Source organism: Bolinopsis microptera, chromosome 5 (genome assembly GCF_026151205.1).
Source record: "Bolinopsis microptera isolate Bmic1 chromosome 5, MBARI_Bmic_1.0, whole genome shotgun sequence".
Taxonomy (NCBI): domain Eukaryota; kingdom Metazoa; phylum Ctenophora; class Tentaculata; order Lobata; family Bolinopsidae; genus Bolinopsis; species Bolinopsis microptera.
Genome location: NC_087076.1, coordinates 16,516,406 through 16,540,070, shown reverse-complemented (window position 1 = coordinate 16,540,070; position 23,665 = coordinate 16,516,406). Strand labels below are relative to the sequence as shown.

Sequence of the window (23,665 nt, the reverse complement as noted above, 5' to 3'; positions counted from 1 at the left end):
CATGAAATTTGTAAGCTTGTCTGAAAAACTGAAATATCATTAACAGTATATCCTCAGCTCAGATTTGATCCCGATTTTGTTAATGAAAATCATGGTTGATAAACAGTTTTAAACCATCGAAGAAAGGTTAGTCGTTTCAAACAAATAATAATAATAATAAATTGAAATTTAATAACACCGCTTTTAAGATAAATCTTATACTCAGCAGTGTTTGAACTAGTCATCCCAGAAAATATCATGAATACTGAGCTAAAAAATAACATATGCTTGAAATATATCGTCAATACTAAAGCCCGAAAATGGTACTTAAATATATCATGCAAATATCGAATTCCAAATATGACCACAATAGTTATCGATATAGTTTTTCAAGTTCATCTGGAGACATTTTGAAAAGGTAAGTTTTTAGAAAAGCTTTAAAACATTCCAGAGATTGAGCAGAGGTGATGGTAACAGGCAGACGATTGTAGATCTTTGGAGCCACTACAGAGAAGCTACGCTCACCAAACTTTGAATTACAAGAAGGAACAATAAGCTTCAATGAGTGACCATGATGAGCATACTTGAACATGTCCTGCAGATAAATTGGTGCCAATCCTAACAGTGACTTGTGAGATAGTAATAAGATTTTGAAGACAATCCTTTTCTTTACATCTAACCAGTGAAGCTTTATCAGGTCATCATCAAGATGGTCATGTTTATATTTACCAGTGACAGCTTTTGCAGCAGCATTCTGAAGTAACTGGAGCTGATGCAGCAGCTTCTCGCCGATACCAAAGTACAGACCGTTGTACAGTAATCTAGACATGACACTACTAGACTGTTAACGATGATCTTAATCTGTTTGGGACTCAGTAGAAATCTGATTTTTCTGATATTACGTAACGTATGAAAACATTTCTTCTTGAGATTTACGATCTGTTTATCAAATACCAGCTGATTGTCCATTACTAATCCAAGGTTCTTAACAGTAGGCACAAACATTACCAAAGTGTTAGGAGCTATATCAACGCCATGAAGTTCTATCTCACTGAGCACTTTACTAGGTCCAAAGACTATGAGTTGTGTTTTAGAATCATTCAGTTGCAGGTAGTACTGTGACATCCAATTCTTTATCCTCAAGAAGCAGTTTCTCAGCTGATTGGTTAAGGTTTTGACCTGATCAGAGGGTTTGAAAGATTTCATGATTTGATGATCATCTGCATAACCAATAATGGAGAAACCAGATTCTTTAACACATCTGTACAACGATCTGATATAGATGTTAAAGAGTACCGGGCCTAAAACAGAGCCCTGAGGTACTCCAAATCGGATAGTTATTGTTTCAGAGACAGATTTGCCGAGTCTAGTCCGCTGACAACGTCCTTTAAGGAAGCTGGTGAACCAGCTAAGAGCAGTTCCTCTGATTCCTATTTCTTGCTTCAAGATACGGAGTAACAAAGTATGGTCCACAGTATCAAAGGCAGCACTCAGGTCCAAGAGCATCACCACAGTAGCAGTTTTGTCATCTGCTGCTATTAAGACATCGTTCACTATTTTAATCAAGAGTGTTTCAGTGCTATGGTGTTTTTTGTAAGCAAACTGTTCCTGACAATTAAGGTTATTCCGACTAAGGTGCTCGTTAAGTCTTCTTAAAACTACTCTTTCAATTAGTTTTCCCAGGAATGTAAGGTTTGAGACTGGCCTGTAGTTTTTCAATATATTCGGATCCTGAGAATCATCTTTTATTAGCGGAATTACATCAGCTAGTTTCACACCATCCATACTTCCTGATGACAGCGATTGGTTAACTAGATCAACCCATACATGCAACAGAGAAGTGATATTATCTTTGACAAGATCTTGTGGTAAGACATCATTAGGTGAACAATTAATTCCACTTTCTTTGATTATATCTTTTGACATATATAAATATGTTTTGACATATATAAATATCTTTTGACATATTTCACATTTTTACAATAATCAAGACTGATGAAATTGAGTAATTATATATAAGTTATGCTATTTGATAATATGCCATTTGCATTGTATTGTATTGTAAGACGAGCATGGATGGTGGAGATAAAAACCCCATTTTCATTGTAAATAGTTGTCCCGACTCCAGTGGAAAATTGAGAATTGCTCAGCTTTATCATTACATAGGCTGGGGTGTTGGTAATTTGATATCGCTGCTGAAGCTTATTGGCCAGTCACTATCAATTCCCCACTAATATCCAACTTTATTGTCTCCAAAATCTCTCCGTTCAATATAATGCTGATTTCTCTCGAAAAGGTATAATATGCTTCGTAATATATAGTATGTCACACTAGAAATGCGTCCTATTCAAAAAGTCGTCTTTATGCAGGTCTCGCTTTAAAAAGAGACCAAAATTGTTGAATGTCAATTAAATTGGAGTATCAAATTTCCGCTGTACATGATATTAGTGTTGTAGCATACCCAGTTTATAATACATATCATTTCTACGATATTGCTCTCTCTCTGATGCGCCATTCTTGTTCTCTTGAATATTTTGTCTCTATCTCTGTACCTGATGAATTCTTACAGTAATCTTTGGTTTTAATTGTTGCACAAATAGAATTATTGTTATCATTTTCGCTGAATTTGGTGTGAATGACGTAACAAGTATCCGATTATATCTGTGTGTTATTCACGTCTTATTCTTATGGTGTTACCTGTGTTATTATAGGGCAGATCTGTGCACCTAATTAGCGCCTCTTTGTAGCTTGGTGTACAATTAGTGTGTACGTGGTTAAAATATCTTGTTGATGTTTTGTAATACATGCATCTGTAGTTTTATGAGAGGTTGGCATTCTCTACACTATACATAAAATTATGTGTATCCTGGTCGCATGGTATCTACTATATACTATATATTAGTAGACAAGCAATATCAATTATGTAGTTACAGGGTATAACGTTACACTCTGCTAGCGCTGCAGTTTAGCTTTGTTATACTTTCTGTCGCATTGATTGTTTTTGCAATAATTGTTGTTTGTATTGAACGACGTACGTCTTTTTTTTTTGTTGAGCTGGTTTTGGGCTTATCATGTTTTTTTATTTGAGAAGAAGCTGATAACGTATTGCACCCGAATATAATATTATTTCATATCGTGCAGAGCTGTAATCCACCAGATTACCAAGTTCTACTTTTGACCAGTAGTGCGTCTAAACATTCGGCTGTCAGGCTGGATCGAGTTGTGAATTCCAATCTGTACAGTGAATTCCAATCTCTGGAGTGATCTAGAATAGTCTAGAATAAATTTCATCTAATTTGACGTTTAAACCTTGTGACCAGTGTTGCAAATCCAATCTGAAAACAAGATAAGACAAGCCTGATTGCTATCAACCCTGAAATTTGATATTTTCCAAGTGTTGCTTGATTAAATTTCTAGCTGTGCCATATTCTGTGTATCATACTCAATTATGTGCAGTTTTCATATCATAACTCAAGAAGAAGCATACTATGCATAACATGATGTGAGTATACACTGTATAGTGTATACTGAATGGTATAACCTCTTTCGTGCGGTTTAGGTTCCTTCTTTAACTTGCTGTGCACTTTCACTGCTTTAGCCCGTTCTATTTTGAGAATGATTTGTCCGGACGTGGTCGCACCACCCTGCCTTTTATTATCGAATTTAAGTTCCTAGTTCTTATATAGCACTGCCATCAGGTCATGACATCAGGTCATAGTTGTGTATTATATTTTCAGTCGCTGTTGCTCGTTGGGTTTCAACGCTACGTCGAGGCGAATATTGGTTACCGTTCGTGTACTCATCTGGAAAGAATCTGTCTCATTCGATGAATATTTTAATTTTCACCAGAACATATTATATCATATATATATTTTGAGTAAACATCGGGCCGGTTGCCAACAAGTCTCATATCTCACGTCGCGTCACCGTCTCGTCACAGTCCTATCAGGCACTATCAGGAACCATATCTGAAATCTGAGCCAGCAGCGCCTGACTGTCAACTGAGATCACGATGACCTCAGTCCTCACGCACAAGTCCTCACGCGCAGCTCCAACCGACCCATAATATTACTATACATACATATATATATATATATACAGTACCATCCATACGTATATATGTATACATACATATACATATATACGTATATATACAGTACCATCTTACTATATATAAAGCGAGACGATATATATATATATATCTGTGCCATTTTACTGACACCACGGCATCAACTTTAACGCGACTTTCCGCAAAAACCGTAAAAGATATACAACTGGAACTTTTTTGGCTGGGTCAAATGCTTTAATGGCCTTCAAATCAGCATGAAAAAATAAAAAATTGGCCAAGGAATAATGATTTTAGAGCCTAAAATTTGGACCCCCAAGTGGTGTCAAAAACGCCAATTAAATAGGTAATAATTATTTTAGTATTTTGAGTCTTGACACCGTTTAGGGTTATATTATACGGGTTCCTGCTAGTTTTATTAATCGACGACTTGTTGTTTTTTCATCTTACAGTTTGTTCCAATATTCTTCGCACCAAATTTTATTTCAGCTGCCGCCTGCCAAATATTCATGAACCCAGCTTCCTTATATGATCTGTCTGTTAAAGGTGCCCTTCTCGTGTCTGGTTGTTGAACCAATGTGGCTGTTGACTTCGCAAGTCTGCAAACTATGCTTATATTAATTACTCTATGACCTTAAAAATGAGACTGGATTAGCATCGATCAAGATATTATTGTGTTATCAAACGTTTTTATAAGTGTTTTTCAAAGAATTCATGTCTGACCCTGAAAATGATATGAAATATTTTGTCTTCTGTCACGAAGTCAATGTCTGCATAGTACGCAGCTATCGTTTTACTACAGGAGCTGACAATGATTGTAGCCATGCATCTGAAGCTCATCTAAAACTCAGCCTGTACACTATACGAGTAGTGGTGTACGCGCTCAGTGCTAATTTTAGTGAGTCACATACGGATCTGATTAGTACTTACTTACTTGTTCTTGAAAAGGTCTTCTCCTAATCGTTGGACTGGCCTGCACCACACAGTAACTCCTTATTCCGATGTATGAGACCTCTCCATTGTAGTACGTGATGTTTGGTACGTGGTTATTAGTACGTGATGTCTTTGCAAAGTTATTCTTATTTAACCTTACCAGGCGCATTAAAGGGGTTAACTATTGCTTGAATATTCTAACCTCCATTCGATTTTTATATGCCACACATATATTTCTTTTTACTTCCTTTTTAATTCTCCTGGGCGATTCGCCAGGCTTTTTTATTCGACGTTTTTTGGGTATTTCGTTCGTTACCATGAAGCCATGACCTTAATCAAAAGAAAATCCTTATTTCAACTTTTGATCAATAAAGCCTCATAATATTGCGTCATGTCATTCATTATATATCATGTTACAAGATTGTAAATCTGAATATTGACGTGTCTCAGGTTGTATTTCAGGGGGCCGGTGGGGGGGGGGGGGGTCTTCATCAAAATGATCTCGAAAATGATTTTATAGTTGTTTCTGATAGAGGGGATATCTAATATCTATCAGCTGCTTTTGGTCCCATGGAAAAATTTTGTTCCAAGCCGAAATTATCGTTTTTTGACGATTTTTTGAGGTCAAAGATTTTCAAAATTGAATACAAAATTTTTAAAGGCCTATCTCAAAATTCTGTCTGAGCGATCTCTTTTAAATGGTCCTTAGAACATATCTTGAAAGTTTGAGGGTGATTGCTAAAATAATGTAGGAGAAGATTTTTAGAACTTGCGATTGAAAATCAATTACACATAAGCGTTAACCTTACACCGGCGATAATTTCGGCTAGGAGCAATATTTTTCCATGGGACCAAAAGCAGCTGGTAGATATCACTCCCATCTATCAGAAATAACTATAGAGTCAATTTCGAGAGAATTTTGATGAAGACCCCCCTTAATTGGGCTTACAGCTGATACAGGTCTATAACGTTATAGTGAGCTGATCTTTTAGAGGACTATTAAGTTACATTGAGCTGCTCCTACAGCTGACTACGAAGTTATAGTGAGCTGCATTTCTTTTATTCATTGAAGTTTTATCTGAAGTGTATCTTGACTTTTCTCATGAGCTGCTTCGTGTTTATTGTTTGAAACTATCAGCATTCTCTATCTGTTTCCTGTTAGTCCCTGCTTTAATATGTACTGTGCTTCTTTTACCGGTTGTTAAATGAAAGGTGTATCCCTAGGCTTAAGTCGTATAATCAGGGCAAGTAACACATATACATTCAACACGTCCTATACATTTCTATAAGCGGGCGTCTACTCTCGGATTTCCTTAATCTCAATATTGAACTACAAGTACACAACAATCAGTATATCTTGACCCTAGTAACAGTAATTGGCCACTATCTTCTCAGTGCTTAATTTGCTTAATTGCCTGTTGTCTTGTAGTGAGGAGAGTGATAATTGTTAATCTGTTTGGTGAATGATGATTGTGATGTGTGTACAAATCTGTTATCTGTGTAGTTAGTATCTTACTTACTGAACTGAGTGTGTACTACTACCAGCTCAGTTACTGATGTGTACTTGTGTAAGACGTTGTGTAATGTCCAGCTCTTTAGTATGAACTGTACTTGTAAGTTTGCCTCAAGTTGTAGTACATAAGCACGGCATATTGTATATTTCTCTATTTTGCTCTTGCTTTTGCCTTTTGTAGTTGTAGCGTGTATGTAGCAGCTACCTACCGCCATCTTTCTTCTTCTTGATCGTTTACTCGAGTCGATTTATATTTCATCGAACACATTCGGCAGTGTAGCGGCAGTTTAAATAGTTCGGTTGAGCCCTGAAACTATGCAATTATTTGTATAAACTGTAATGTACAATGTACATAGAGTTTAATGAGTTTAAAAAGTTGATATTGTATCTTGTTTAAATCCTTTCAATGATGTGGTGGTTCATGAAGCTAAATTATTTAAGTAACCACACACTTTACCACTTAACCATTTTATTGGTTTTAGAGTTAACCAACGCTTTCGACGTCACGATGAACATTAGATTCCTGTAATTCCTGTAATTCCTGTAATTCACCACGTACGGTCGTACGTGGTTGCCCAGGAATTAATTTAGTTTTAAGGTATCCGTAATATTACATATTACATATTATTATATATTCGTAATTCGTTCGATAGAATAAGTTTGAGTTCGAAATTCCTTTCATATTTAACCCTTACCTGTGAACCTTCACTTGGTTTACAGTTTTGTAACATTAGAGTAATATCAAATTTAAATCCTTAAATAGCACCCCCAGCAGTTGCAGGGTGATATGAAGAGATAAGGAATATAAAAGATAGAAGATATGGAGAGATATTGCAGAGGGTGGTCCAACACTGACGGGCTGTGTACGCCAGAGTTCGTGAAACTAATCAGTAACTCCTTTGTAATCCTATGCGCTATTGTGCTTTACTACTTTAATAGTGTCGCTAAGAAGCGACTCGTCAGATTCTGGTAGGGGACAAATTTACTTTTATAAAATATTCTTCAGATTAAATATTGTAGATTCATCATTGAACTTATCCATATCTTTATAATTACTACTTGAATGGTTACGATAACACAAACTAGTATCATTGTATCCCGGGGGGGAGCCAAGTGGATATTTGTAGATATTTGGATAATGTCATCCACTTTTTTCGTGAATTATCCATTACAATAATCTACAAATATCTACATTTATGATTTATCTACAAAAAATGTATATCTCAATTATGTGCCCAGAAATTCTACTGAATTTTTGGAGATAAATGTATAAATTTGTAGAATTTGTAGAATTTTCGTGAATTATCCATTGACAATAATCTACAAATATCTACATTTATCTACAAAAAATGGAATCTCAAATATGTGCCCAGAAATTCGACTGAATTTTTGGAGATAAATGTATAAATTTGTAGAATGTCATCCACTTTTTTCGTGGATTATCCACTCTACATTAATCTACAAATATCTACAAATATCCACTTGGCCCCCCCCCCCCCCCTATCCCTTTTCACATCAAGACTTAACTGAATCTTATCTTTTGAATGCAGGTTCCACAGTCTTCAGTATGCGTGTTTGATTGGATCGTTGTTTCTTGTTATTGTGGAGATAATATTATGGCATACCTTATTTGGAGGTAAAGCATTCGTCGTTCTAAACTCTGTGTATCAGGTAATGTGATATTGTTTCAAAAGTTTGTAATTGGAAATAAAAACTAAAATAGATAAATTTAGTTGCAGTTTTTCTTTCTTTCTTCCCGGAGATATTTTGGGTATTCTTAAAATAACAGAGGGTCGAAACCGCTAAACAGATCTACCAAATCGAACTAGACTTTTCTTGAATAAGCTCACCCCATCTGAAACTAAAACGTGCACTGAATTGTTACTGATACTACAGTTGGTTCGTGCACACTTTTAAAACACAACGCACTTTACGCACTTTTAGAAATTTGCGCACGAACCAACTATGAACTTTTAATTAATACTGCTTAAATACCAGGTGTTTGGAATGGTAGCAACGGGTGTCATGTATGCTGGAGGAGAGAGGACAGCCAGGAGGTTACCTCTCATCATCCTCACCGCTTCTTATATCACATCCCTCGTCGCTAATGTCATGATCATTGTGGTGAGATACTGTCAAATATTATTTAAACTGTATTATTTATACAACCGAATTACTCGGTTTCTTCATTTTGATCATTCATCTAACAGACTAACACGCTCGCGCTCCTGAATTTATCTAGTGCATACAGAGCTATCTTTTAAATTAAATTATTGATACGACCAATTTATTTCAGAGGCTGATAAACCAGTTTGAAGCTGAAAGTGCTGGTAGTTTAGATGTTAGGGTGATCATTTCAGTGGTTCGAACATTCCTCTACTTCGTTCTAACCATCATATCCTTCGCCAACATCATCGTACGTAATCTTATAAACATAATTTTATATTTGATTTAACCAAATTTCTGTCGGCAGTTAAATTATCCAACTTTTAAAATGTACAAAACTCCTTATCACGTGGTTACTACAGAAAGGTCGACTATCGTGGACAAAGGTGGCGGACAGAGATACGTGTAACAAACATTGGACAGCAGCCTTACCCTCTCGTCTGACATTTGCCTGGATGAGGGGGCTGCTGATCAAGGGGTGGAAGAAGCCCCTGGAGATGTCAGATATTGGCGCTCCTCCTCAGGTAATTTCTTAGTGTAACTTTTCAGTGTTCCATTTTGATATATTTATCTCAACAATCTAACGTTTAGTTATAACTAAACTTTTGATTTGTTGAAATATCCGTTCGATTAAATTTGATGTTATAAAATATTATCATCAACTTATATTAGTAGCTGTTTTGATCCCAACCCGTTTGTTCTGGCATCTTGATACATTCCGTAAGGCTGATAATATTCTATTTATTTTACGAATGGTAATCTCAGGTGGACCAATGTGGTCCTTTAGCTCAACAATTCGACAAGTTGTGGACAGAAGAGGTAAAGAAAAAGAGTCCTTCTCTTATCATAGTCTGTTTGAAGCTGTTCAAGGAAACTTATTATATTTCCATAATTATGAGAGTTATTGGAGATGGAATGGCATTCTTGTCACCTTTTGCTATCAGTGGCATAAACATATACATCGCAACTAAACAGGTAACACTGCTTCTGGGATCAAGACTTAACTGATGATATGTTGTTCCGGTATTATTTCCGGTCAGAAATGAATCTTCCCAAAGTCCATGTAAATTCGCGTTTATTGAATTATTAAAGATATTTTATTTATTCTACTTTACTGAAACTGGTGCACAAATAATACGGATTCCTTTCTCAGGCTAACATCAAGGCGCTACAGCTCAATCCATCGTCTCTGAACATAACTGAATCTAGTTCAATGGTCCAAGACGAACCTATGATAGTCTCAGAGTTTTTCAAAAATGGGTTCTTTCTCTGCTTTGTGATATTTCTAACTGGAATCTCCCAAAGTATTCTCAGGTAAATCCACACAAACTCGACTCATGAGTTTGGTAACATAATAACCAATTAGTTAATTGATTGATTAATTAACTACAAATGTTCCAAAAGCCCATAATGTAACGTGTAACCCCTCCAGTTCGAGATATTCAATGTTTATGAACTTCTGGCGAGCAACTCACGTGAGGTCCCTGCTACAATTCACTGTTTTCAAGAAGGCTTTACGGCTGGCTTCCTGGGCTAGCAAAGATCCTGATCTAACTCAAGGTAAAGACAATCTAACAATTATTTTAATGAAATGCGAACTTATTCCGTCTCACGAACATCTGATACAGCACAGACATCACTTGCTGTTTCTGGTGCACGTACATAACCCAACTTTTATCCAGGTAAAATACTGAACGTTATGAGTACGGACACCCAGCAGTACCATTTCATGTTCTACTTCGTCAACTTCCTTGTTGTCTCACCTGTCATGGTAAGATAATGTTTTACACAGCCAAAATAATTATAAAATGGTATTTTATCTGTAAATTGTTGCTAGGTTTTCTATTTATGATAAGAAGAGTGAATTCGAGGTAACAACTTCATTTTGAATACGACATGTGTAACTTGGTTTAAATTCTTTTCTTCACTAAAATGTTTACATCATCAGATTATTGGATGTATAATCCTTCTTCTCTTGGATATCGGTTGGGTGTCTTTGATTGGAATATTTTTCCTCTTCGCGTCATTTCCCATCAATGGAATGGTTGCCAAGAAAATGGGCGAATGTCAACGAAAGGTCGGTTTTTCATTTAACTAATGCCTCATTTCATTGTTGAAGTATTTTATTATAAGAAATCTGTGGGTACACCCTGTCCTTTGAAACAAAAATATCATAAATTCAATAACGGAATACGTCTTTCAATTTAAACTAAGAAGATTCAATGTGAAACATAATACTTATATCGTATTCAGATAATGTTTGCGAAAGATAAGCGAATGAAGGTGATGAACGAGATGCTGTTAGGGATGAAGAGCATCAAGATGTACAGTTGGGAGCCTATCTTTGAGAGGATGATTGTCAACGCTAGGAAAGAAGAGGTTTATATTAATCATCATATTTATCTAAATTTAAAACTGACTTTTTGTCCCAGTTGACAAACCGTGATATCAAAATTTCAACTCGATGATGCAGCTCCCAAAAACTAATTTCTGATCCTTCAGACGAAGATTTTGCGAACTCAGATGACTTTGAGAGCAGTGTTTATCTTCATAGCAAACGTCATGCCAACAATCATGGCCTGTTCTATCTTCGTGGTGTACAGTGCTACTTCACCTATAGATCCAGATACTGGTAAACACACACCTCTCACTACGTCTCTAGCCCTCAGGTTGGTTTTTAATCATAGTTTACTAGGGATTTAGTGATGAGTCAATTGAAATGTATTGATACATTTTCTCTTAAAGGATATCGTTCCAAATATCCTAAAATTCTCACCCTCCCAGGACCCTAGCACTGCTAAACATTCTGAGGCTACCCTTCATCTTGATACCTTTTGCTATCGGAGCGTTTGTCTCTGGTAGAGCATGTGCGCAGAGAATCACCAAGTTCCTCAAAGCACCTGAGTTACCGATGCAAAGTGAAATGCTGAATGGCACTCCGTTAGTACTATGTATTATTATTGTTGATCAGTTAAACGTAAGATATTAATTGGACACTACTACAACATGGTGATCAGCTCAGATTGTAATCTAAATTTTATCTGAAAGAAACACATGATGAATTCTGTATTTTTCTAAACCAAATGATTTAACTGACAATCCTATCCCTAGAGCTGAAAATGGCTACCACGACAGTAACGGCTACTCGGACAGTGGAGTAGCAGTCGAGTTTACTAACGCCAGTCTGTCGTGGGACATTGCTGAAGACGCAACAGTTATACTACAAGATATAGACGTGAAGATACCCAAGAGTAAGCTGACGATAGTGGTTGGAGAGGTGGGAGGTGGCAAGACGGCTCTGGTCAGCGCGCTCCTAAACGAAATGCACATCGTATCTGTAAGTTCTGTTTTGGCTCTCATGATTATTTGACGAATGTACAGATTTTAAATTATTTTATTTATTCGATTTACCTAAGGACAAGTTAGGTCAAGTAATAGTTGTAATAAGTGATAACTTATAATTATTGAACGATTTATATTGTACAATACAGCGTTGTGACAAACATTTTTACAGGGCAAAGTAACCAACCACATTAGAAGTGACAAGATAAGTTACGCCGCCCAAAGTCCATGGATTCTCAATTCAACTGTAAAGGAAAATATAATATTTGGGCAGCCGCTGGACGAAAAACGCTACAAAGAAGTGTGTGCCGCATCATGTCTAGACTTGGATCTCAAAACCTTGCCAGGTGGTGATGAAACTGAGATTGGTGAGCGCGGTATTAACCTTAGTGGTGGTCAGCGACAGAGAGTCAGTGTAGCGCGGGCGTTATACGCCCAATCTGACCTTGTTATTTTAGATGACCCGCTTTCGGCGCTGGATGCACACGTGGGTGCTAAGTTGTTTGAGATGGGAATAAAGAAGTTTTTAGCAGAGTCTGGAAGAACTGTTGTTCTTATTACACATCATCTCCAGTACCTTTCGGATGCAGACCTGGTTAGTTTAATTAACGTCAGTCATGAATTTAAATGGTCCATGATTTGAGTAGCTCAGCTGGTTAAAATGCCAGTTTAAGCCAACGTGAGCTACTATTCCAGAGGTTGCGAGTTCGATCCCCGTCGGGGGCAGTTCTCAAAAACCAAAAAGGAACTACTGATCACCAAACCATGGTGTTGTCTGGCAAAAAATGGTACAGGGTGTCTGACCCTGGTAATAATGCACACCATTAACGCGGGTCCCATGCCCTCACAGGCATGAACTGAAAAAGTTCAGGCGTGAGTAATACCATCTTCGAAGACTCAAAATCCGAGAAAATATAAAGTACAGTAAGCAATGTACTATATAGGCCATAGTGACAGATGTGAGTTATTATTATTTATGAAATATAATAACCTTGGCCTGGGTTCAACTTCAATCGCATTTTAAAAATTTAAATTTTCTCATACGTACCGAGTTAAATTCACAACTATTATTTAACAAATGCCGGCTAGGTCCGGCTGGCTGATAAAAATGTGCTTGCTCGTATCTTAGATTATGAAAGGTATTTTCTTTTAGGTGATAGAGATAGCTCACGGGAAGCTATCTTACGTCGGGGATCACACACTATACGAGAAAGAATCTCAATTCTACAAGAACTTTCTGGAAAATCTGGCCGAGAAAGGGGAGGAGGAAGAGAAGGAGGTCAGCGAGGATATAGCCAGAAAGGAGTCTTCAGCAGACAAGGTATGTTATAACCTACGTTGTATAATTATTATTAATTTATTATTAATATCACAAGAGTGACACAGCACAGATTGTTATCAGTAACTGCTGTTACACATCTGATCTTTTAGATATCTGATCATTAAGGAGGGTAATGAAAGGTATGTGGATCGGGGGGGGGGGGGGGGGGGGGGTTAGGGTTAGGGGGGGATGGGGAAAGTGGGCTGAAGGTTGGAAAATTTCCCAATTTTCCCCAATTTACTGCAAACCGGTTCCTTACCCAGTTAAACTGTTTACAGTTTCCCTCCCCTTTCCGTTATTGTAAATCGTCTTGTTGTATCTGTCGAATTCTCTGGAAGACAAATATATCATAAACTAACCTAAGTGACACTCGGGTTGTCGAGTAAAAGTAAAGGTGGTGCCACTGTAGCACGTGATCAAGACTTCACCTCCGTGAACACCACTCGGACACCCTACTGGCACCACACCGCCCCATCTGAGGGGGAATGTATCCGGCTGGGGACCTTGTACCATTATCCAGTCCAGTGGAATACTTGTGCATACTGAAAATAGATTGGAATTATATCTTTACTCTTGATCATACAGTTTATTATTACTCTAGGACGGTACGGAAGCCCAAACAGCTGTGAGTAGGGATCGATATTTTTAAAAGTTGTGCTCGCAGATGTACAGGGCTATTCTCATACAACAACAACACAAATAGCAAACAATATTTATTTTACTTTAGGAAGTTACGAAAACCGAAACAGTTGCAAGAAAGGTATCAATATGTATTATGTACAGCTTCCCTGCACTTTTTGGCACGATTGCACTTGCACCCGGCTTGTTCCGGCTATTGAAAATTTTAAAATCATGTTTATTGTTTGTTGTGAGTGCTCTTAATGTACTACTTCTTATGCTTAAGTATTAAGTAATATTAATTAAGTGTTAAATAATATCGGCAGCTCATTTCACTAACCACTGACAAATCTGTATTCAGTCGTCATAAATAATTCTTCTTTTGAGAGGCCTGTAAATCCTGTAACTTTTATCTGGTTGATCCCAGAATTCTTTATCAAAGTCTGCCAATCCTCAAACAAGGTTTCATTTCCACACTGACTTAATTCTGATCGAGCTGTTCCATTATTCACAAATAAATAGGGCGACTTTTCAAATCCTAAAGTTAAGGTGTCATTCGTCGGGGAAAGCTGAACATTGGTTGAGTTACTGCAACCAGATTGACCAGATTTATGGCTGAATGATAGTTCAGCGGTCAGAGAACGTTCCAGGACCGTGATACGTATCTCTGAATGAAGTCCGGAATAATCTCTATCTTTGAAAAGAAAGAAACCAACAGTATGCTGGCTATTGTCCTGGAACCCATTTGAAAATGGTGATGTTAGTTCCACTCTTATTTCAAGTATGGCGAGGTGAGGGTTGAAGGGTAATAAACCTTCCCGCTTAGGATTCTCTTCTTTGACTTCCAGTTTAGCCAACTTCCAATCTGAAACTATTCATGATTCTTTAATAATATAATAAGCAGATATATAACTAAGAAAGAAGTTTGTAAATGTAAATATCTTAACGATCGAAATTTCGTAAATTCAATGTGCTTTACAATATACATGCATACTTATTACTTATAACTTATAGTTATAAGAATTATTTATGTTTTAGTTTTTGAACTTACAGTCAACAGTCTTGCGACAGTAAACCGTTCTGTCCTCTCTGTTTGTCCAAATAACTCTACTTTGGGGTGATATTGCCCTCCAAGGACCTTCTATATAGTAATAATGTCTATTAGACAGTTCAGCTGCTGCAAGCCAGTTGGCACCCTCTACAAAGTCTACTCTTTCCCATCCATCCTCAAATCTATTTGAACAGCCCCAATAACTACCAGTTAATAGCACATCCTTGTCTGACTCGTCTGTCACTGATCCTAGAATGCCATATTCTCCTCCACCGTTTACACATACTATTCCGATGACTTTGGTTGATTTTAGTATGCTTAAAGTATGAACGGCGTTCCAACGATCACGATCCTCTTGAATTCTAAGTTCACCGTCAACGAAAACCGAAAGCTTATCATCACAGACTATCTTCATTATGTACTCTGAAAATAAAATGCGCTTCAGTGTTGTGAAATTCATAAGTAAAACTATTTTATGTACAGCCAACCAGAGTTTCAGAACTGCTCGTAGATACTGTTGAGATCGATGATTGAATTTAGATCATACGTTACAACAGTAAAACAAATCAAACTTATCTACATTTTAAAATTACCTTGTTTATCTCCATCACTCACGGTCAAGAGAAACATCAATATAATCATATAACCATTTACATTGTCCATTACTCTAGTAGCAGAGAGGAGTTGAGTACCTTGCTATATAGAACTTTCTCCTACTGAATCGGGTTAAATAGGTCAGTGGTAACTCAAAAAATGTAGGGCCGCATGTTGAGTCGCCAGTCTGGGATTTTGGCTGCCGGACCAGAAACGGCTGGATATCAATATATTTTCCGGTTTGCCGGATTTTCAACTAGCAGTGAACAGCAGTCATTGAGTCATTGGTTGATATGCTGTGCGAGCAGAAGGCACTGGTTGATCTACGTTGTATGAGTAGAACTAGAAACGAGTTGGAATAAAAATCAAAACGTATAATCCAAGAATTCACTACACCATTTGTGTAGCACAAATGTAAAGATTGTCCTAGAAATAAAACCAAATACCCAGCTCTCACAAGGTCTCAAGGTCGTGGCCTCAACATAACCGAGGTTAATGTGCATAATTTTTCTAATGGCCTTATGTGTTTAAATCTTTGGTATATGGGAAGTTAGCAAAGGGTTTGCTTGTCACAATAAAGCAGAAACCCTCTGCTTGCAATGCTTATAATTAATAAAGCATTGTTTTGTCAATGGTCTGAGTACCTCCTTTGTTTTACAAAAGTCGCACGCAAACGGGTCTGACAGATTACAAGCAACCCTGAATTCACTGTTCACTGAGAGCATGCTGACTGGAGGCTGCCGGAAATTTCCGGAAAATTAAAATTAATCCTTATTTGTGGGCTCTTTCGAGATTTTTTCAAAACTTATTTTTCTAGTACCAAACATTTTCCATGTCAGATACGAGACCATGTGATCTGATTGTAAGCTGTGGAATGAGATCTGACTCTGGTATCGGCGGTTGGATATGAGACCCCGATATCACGAGTCGCACTCACTCAACATCTCCCTGCTACTAGAGTACATCTTCATTTACCAATTTAAGAGAACTAGCATTGATTCAAAATTGATGGCGTCGTCACCAAACCACGGTTTTCAGCGAGGGAGAGCACAGCGGAAATAGTATTGGGATTTCTGGGCTTTGTGAATTTAAAGCCATTTATTGAGGGGCTGGACTCATGACTTCGCTAGACTGGCTAATGTGAAATTATTGCCCAGTTATAATTCCATCTTCAGTAAATAAAGAAGATTCATCTATGTTATAACTAAGGCTCAGTTTCCACCTAAAATATGCATCCTTATTATTTTTATGACCGTTTTTAGTACAGACAAATCCGTCTGAAAAAATCGATCTGCCGACACAAGAAGCTTTCTAAGGATTTTTGACGTTTTTGAGTCCCATTAGGTGCCCTTTACGGCTGACCAATTTTTCCAAACTTTTCCACATGTCTTAAGGCCACTTTTTACCACTTTTCAGTACTAAACAACAAACAAAAAACCTTGTACTCAATTCTGACTGTGCCGATCCAAGACATTGCCGCAGATCAGGGACAAAAGGAAATCGCGGCATGTACGGAATCGCGATTTTTCCCATTATTTGCGACAAATTTTATGTATAGTTTAATATACCGCGAAATGTAATTCGCGGTATCGCGATTTTTGGCCAAAATCGCCGCGAAATCCTTTTGTCCCTGCCGCAGATGCAGGATGACTCATTTTCTAATCGTCAAGCTATTATTTTAGATACTATATTCCACAAGTAATCCACAAACACAAACGTCTGCACAGTAATGTCGGACTATGACCTGCTTAACAATGGCAGATTTTGTCTATAATAAAGTAATAGATGAATGATCGCAACCGGACTGTTAATATTTTCGATTTTTACTAAAAAGCATTATTTTCATTCATAAAACAGTCAATTTCAAAATAAAATTTACCAGCTGCGCACTGCGGATAAACTATAATAATATATAATTATTTAATGGTCTCGACGATTATCAGCCTAAGACATAGATTATCCAACTCGAACAGTTTAAATCAGTTTTTGGCGCATCGTTGTACTATTTAAATCTTTAGTCAAAGCAAAAAGTTCGAGCACTACCGTATCGAAGGTAGAACGTTATAATTTAACACCTAATGGGACTCAAAAACGTCAAAAATCCTTAAAAAGCTTCTTGTGTCGGCAGATCGATTTTTTCAGACGGATTTGTCTGTACTATTTCCTTTATTACTCTCTTACCACGTGTCCAGCCTAGGGGCAGGCAATGTGCGCTGACCCAGCTCCTGTTTAAAAAAGAAGAAAATACTATACTAGCTGTTATATCATAATCATTCACAAGTTCAGCAAATCACCTTGACGGAGCCGACGCAGATTGCAGGATGGATTAACACGTAATAAATATATATTTCTTTACCGTCGCCTACTGAATGCTGATGTACAGATTTTACGGTATATCATATAAGGGTGGTGATATGAATAAGTGTGGTGATATGAATATAATAATACAATTTTTCAGTTATAATCATTTATAATCATAATCATTCAATGTATTTCTACGTTTGTACTCTGCATGCGACGTTAGAACGTTACTCTGCATTCAGCTAGTCTTATAAATGTAAAGCTTTTTCCTGTATGTCTAATTTAATTTTTGGAACTCAGTGCGTGATGTAAAGAATGTGTACATTATTACAATTGTATCTGAAAACGTTTTTTCAACTTTAAATCTGGACAAAGCTCATGATCATTTTCTCCGTAGATAAAGCGGCAGGAGTCCCAAGCTGATGCTTTGAAAAAGAAAGAAAAGGGTGGTCTAATGACAAAGGAGGACAGGGAGAAGGGCTCAGTTAGCATCAGAGTTTATATGATCTGGGCATCAGCTGCAGGTATCAACCAGTTCAACTTCTTGGAATATTTGAAGTTTTGTCGCTAAATTCCCTGATTATTCTGATAAAATTCATGCTATTACTTCATACTTAAAACACCACTCATGAGCAGTGCAAGTGAGCACTCTTTTTTGAAAAGTTTGTGTTTCTAATTATAATTATATCTGATAAAATGCTTTAAATCTTCCCAGGAGTAACGCTGATCTTAACACTGTTAATTCTACTTGTATCGCAAATTGGCCGTATAATAGTGGATTATTGGATAACAGTGTGGACAGAGAAACGCATCACAAGTGCAGGCTGGGTAGATAGTGATACTTACTATATCTGTGAGTTGTTCATAGTTCCTTGCACCATGCAGAGTTTATTGTAATATTATTACTGTTATTGATAAGCAGTGTTGACAGTCAATGAGATGGCAACTAAAGAAGATTATAAAATATCAGCCGACATTCAGAATAACCACATCCCACCCTAGTAACCACATAGTAACCACTTAATAACCACTTAGTTACCACCTAGTAACCACATAGTAACCACCTAGTAACCACCTAGTAACCACCTAGTAACCACTTAGTAACTACATAGTAACCAAGTTTAGTAACCACTTAGTAACCACTTAGTAACCACCTAGTAACCACCTCCCACCCCTCAGTAACTTACATAGGACTGGCACTCTTTACCAGTGTTCTGGTGTTCATTGGTACGATCCTAATGGTATTTGACGCAATGAGAGCCAGTCAGACACTCTTTGTGAACATGCTGCTCCGGATAATGAAAGCCACACCTCGCTTCTTTGATGTTACTCCTCTTGGTCGAATTATTAGCAGGTTGGTTTGTTTATCATTTTCTTCATTTTCTGTAACCATGTTTTTCTGTTCTGTGGCCGTATTCAAGGAGTTCAAAAAGTAACCACCGTGTAAAACTAGTATTCTTGGTAATTAAAAGGAGAATTTTTTTATTTGCCTTGAATGCTATGAATAGGCAATTACATTTCTTTATGAAAATAATTAGAAATAATTGTCAAAAGAATGGTTAACACGTTAACCTTGTTCACAGGTTCAGCAACGACGTAACCAGTGTAGACACAACACTACTGGAAAATGTCAACAGTGCCTATAGCCTTACTACTCGTGTCCTATGTGTACTGGTTATGCAGATAATTGCCAGTTACTACTTCGGCATCGGTGAGAGGCACACATTCAGTTTCAAAAACTAGTTTATTTCATTTCAATCGCATAAAGAAATTTCGAATTTTCATGACATCCTCTTACAACAGCGATATGTTTTTTTTTGTGCACCCAACTTCCATTCCTTTAAATACTGCTAACATCCAATATGTGATCCCGCTGCATCTACAATATAGTATACTGTAAACATATTACATAGTACATACTATACCATACATTACTATACATAGTGAACTATACACTATACATTATTACTAAACTATACTATCCCAGCTGTGATCCCGCTGGCGTTGATGTACTACGTAGTCCAGAAGATCTACATCACCACCTCCCGGGAGATACAGAGACTGGATAGTATCTGCAAATCTCCCGTAATGGCCCTATTCTCCGAATCTCTAGGAGGGTTATCTACTATCAGGGCTTATCTTAAGTATGTAGAACTACTGTTTCGGTTAAGTTCATGTTTCGCGTGCTAACTGACATCTAGCTTTTTGTTGATGTAAATCTTACTGGATGATTATAACCACAGTTCATCCTTTATTTTTTCTTCCAGAACTAACGCCCTCTTCTCCCTGCAGGATTCCCAGTTTTCAGTCCCGAATGGAGAAGTACATTGATAGTAGCACTAACACCTTCATGCTGGTCAACATGGCCGCCAACTGGGTCGGATTCAGACTAGATCTTATAGGTAGGCGCTCTTACCAGTAATTCCAGCTAAATGCAGTGTTGCCTTTTTTTGACGTGGATATTAGCAATATGAATCTTTGAGTACTTTAATCAGAAAATAGTATTTTAAACCGCGACCCTTGCAGATTGGATGGTTAATAACCAACTGACTTTTATTTCAATATAAAATATATGTAATCCTGAACTCAGGTGTAATGATAACAACATTATCGGGCCTGGTGTGTGTTACACTGTGCGGTCAAACCAGCGGTGACGGCTTCCTCATCTCGCCCTCAGATGCAGGATTAGCGCTCACCTTCGCTCTTACTCTTCCTGGGGAACTCAACTGGATGTTGCGGAATCTCAGGTATGTACAGGTCATTTTCATTGCTTTTTGTGCTTACTTGGGGAATATTATAAGCTGGTTTGTTTCTGATATCTCTGGATAACAGCTGTTACATCTTGAAACGAAGGTGTACTCATTTTATAAAGGATTGCTAGAAAATACCTAACATATTTTAAATAACTTGTTATATCCCACACAGCATGATGGAGTTGTATATGAACGCAGTAGAGCGGATAGACAACTACGCAACAATAGTACCAATAGAAGAGGACGATGGTAAATCGGACCCTGATGCCTCCTGGCCTTCTAAAGGAGAGATAAAGTTTGTTAATTATTACGGGGCATATGACAAGGAGCTGGATAGTGTACTGCAAGATGTTACTGTAACGGTTAGTGGTGGTTGTTGTTCCTTGTTTAACTTTAATTGCGATGGAAGTACTGCATTTAAAAGCTGTTATTGTTATTTTACATTCAAATTTTACATGAATGCCAATAACTGTAGTGTTGTCAGTTAAATTTGGCCACTGATATAGTCTTGATGATAATTTCGATTGGCTTTATTTCACTTTCCTGCGCAAATTCATGGACCAACTTCAATTGTGTTAAAACAAACACGTTATTTCAGATACCCGCCGGCAAGCGTGTTGGTATTTGTGGTAGAACTGGCAGTGGGAAATCCTCTCTAACAATCGCTCTCTTCCGATTACTTACTTGCAAGGTAAGATTTGTCCACTGAGAGCTGTGTTATGGAATCCGAGCGCGGTTCCAAGTATGTTGCCACATTTGGTCACAATATGCTTTAGATGTAGTTGTAACGCGCGTACCTTTGATTAAAGATGTTCCCGCGTAGCACACACGCGACGTACGCGACGTACGCGCGTGCGTACCGCGCGGCCGCACCGTATATATAATATATGCGTTATATATATACGCGACGTTCGTTCATTTGATTGATCTGTTGCCCATATGCAATAGTTCGTTCATGCCATAGCATATAGTCATGGAATCCTCTGTCGTTCATGGATTAACCCATCACCGATCTACCTAGGTTCCAGATTTTTGTAACATGTCACTTCCTTCAGGGCGGCTCGATTGTAATTGACGGTGTGGACATAAAGGACTTAACCTTGAAGAGATTACGAGAAACCCTAACTATAATACCCCAAGACCCCTTATTATTTGCTGGAACTTTACGGTGAGTCTGATACAATATCGTTTTAGTTTTACAGAACAAAACTAGCTTAAACGATGAACAAATCACGTGATTTTTCTTTCCCGATCAATTCCATAAATTTACTTTCAAATAATCAGATCATAAAAATTATGATCAAAATTAAAATACCTGACTAAATAATACGGTACACTTCAGCTACAACCTGGACCCGTCAGAGACCGTCAATGATGACGAGGTATGGGGAGCGCTGGAGAGGGTAAACATGAAGCAACCTGTTGAAGATATGGATAATGGACTTGACAGTCTAATCGAAGGATCAGGTGAGATGAAGTTTATTTGTGTGATTTCAAAACACGAAAATGTACGAAAGTTTTAGTGAACGGTACTCAAGTCTCAAACTGTAAGATATCAGAAAACCACTCGAGAAACCAAAATCTTCTCGATTTTCTCTGCCAACCAAATTTAAGCATTTCATTTCAGGTGATAACTTCAGTGTCGGACAGAAACAGTTACTGTGCTTAGCTCGAGCTTTCCTAAGGAACAGCAAAATAATCATCATGGACGAAGCTACTGCTAGCATCGACATGGAGACAGACGAGAAAATACAGAAGGTTTGCTGACAAAATATCTCAGAATTTTAAAAATTTGATCTCACGTTGGGTATGTTGTATTCGTGGTCTTTTAATTATTTTTTATCAGCCACCTAAATTTCATCTTTCTATTTCAGGTGCTGCGATCAGAGTTTGTTGGGAGGACGATGTTAGTAATAGCACATCGTATCAGCTCCATAGCAGATTCAGATCTTATTCTGGTAATGGATCAGGGTAAAAAGGCTGAGTTTGACACTCCAGCCAAGCTTTCTCAAGACCCTAGTAGCATGTTCAGTGGACTACTTACCAGCAATGTTTTATAGCATTACTATTTGCTCTTTATTTTTGATATGGGCTAGGTGTAGACTTTGACTATTTATATAGGAACGAATGAAACAGTGGACAATGATAGTGCAGTGATTGCATTTATTTGATAAGAACGAATGAACTGTGGACAGTCAGTAAGTGTAGTGATCGCATTTATTTGATAGGAGCGAATGAACTGTGGACAGTCAGTAAGTGTAGTGATCGCATTTATTTGACTGTCCAGTTTTGAGATCTCTCAGGCTCTGTTGTTATTATCACCCCTGAACACGAGCAGGTATTCAGGGTCAGGTATTGTTATTATTAGAGCCATGTAAGGTATCGATTCGACGGATAATTTTGGCACTCAGCTGCGTATTATTGGCTCATATAAGATGGAAATTATAAACTCCTTCTTAATACTGTATTGAAATTTATATTTACTTTCGAGATTGGAAATGTCACGAATAAAGTGAGGATGCAGTTTTCTGGTTAATGAATCGATGTTTTGCAGTCACCTGCCTGGCTGATATTTGTTTGTGATGTAATAAATTTACAATTTTAGGATTAGAAATTATAATCAGAACTTGGCAACTCGTGGCCATCGCGAGATGTTTATTAATTATTATTGCAGTATTTTTTATTCTTACACATTTAATTTATTGACTAATATGTATCGATTCGGCGAATACAATTTATCTGATATTAACGGGCTTAAGTTCCGGAGAGCAGCCTTTTTTCCGGTCCTAACTTATTTTCACGACCAAGGCCGGACAACTTTCGGCTGATATCTGGTATATCCAGACTTTAGAAAGGCCTCACTCCCAACCTATTACTCCAACATTGCTTTTTATGTTTGTAGCTTGATTGTTTGTAGCGATTTTATATGCTTGTTATCATAATCATGTTGTAAGATAACAATATCAATGGAGATCAATTTGTTTCGAAACCAAAACAGCCTATTATTTCTTTCGTCTACAACCAAAAT

General features: G+C 37.4%; 1 protein-coding gene across 5 annotated transcripts; it reads left to right on the top strand.

Moving 5' to 3' along the window:
* The first annotated feature begins 46 nt into the window (after nucleotides 1–46).
* Nucleotides 47–23,629, top strand: LOC134814933 (ABC transporter C family member 10-like). 5 transcript variants are annotated; one of them, XM_063823278.1, is made up of 31 exons: nucleotides 56–126; nucleotides 7,264–7,460; nucleotides 8,042–8,162; nucleotides 8,490–8,615; nucleotides 8,788–8,907; nucleotides 9,020–9,181; nucleotides 9,423–9,632; nucleotides 9,811–9,971; nucleotides 10,090–10,217; nucleotides 10,340–10,428; nucleotides 10,606–10,734; nucleotides 10,911–11,036; nucleotides 11,160–11,326; nucleotides 11,442–11,597; nucleotides 11,769–11,994; nucleotides 12,172–12,594; nucleotides 13,153–13,320; nucleotides 14,048–14,080; nucleotides 18,282–18,408; nucleotides 18,600–18,737; nucleotides 19,064–19,238; nucleotides 19,468–19,595; nucleotides 19,872–20,028; nucleotides 20,177–20,286; nucleotides 20,475–20,631; nucleotides 20,810–20,999; nucleotides 21,236–21,328; nucleotides 21,693–21,805; nucleotides 21,980–22,104; nucleotides 22,265–22,395; nucleotides 22,512–23,628. In XM_063823278.1, the coding sequence occupies exons 2-31, from the start codon at nucleotides 7,312–7,314 to the stop codon at nucleotides 22,695–22,697; spliced, it is 4,524 nt and encodes a 1,507-aa protein (XP_063679348.1). In that variant the 5' UTR covers nucleotides 56–126; nucleotides 7,264–7,311; the 3' UTR covers nucleotides 22,698–23,628. The 5 variants fall into 5 exon arrangements, with proteins under 5 accessions (XP_063679350.1, XP_063679348.1, XP_063679351.1 ...); XM_063823280.1 differs by lacking the exon at nucleotides 14,048–14,080 and having other exon boundaries at nucleotides 47–126; nucleotides 7,267–7,460; nucleotides 22,512–23,629; XM_063823281.1 differs by lacking the exon at nucleotides 14,048–14,080 and having other exon boundaries at nucleotides 22,512–23,629.
* Nucleotides 23,630–23,665: the final 36 nt, after the last annotated feature.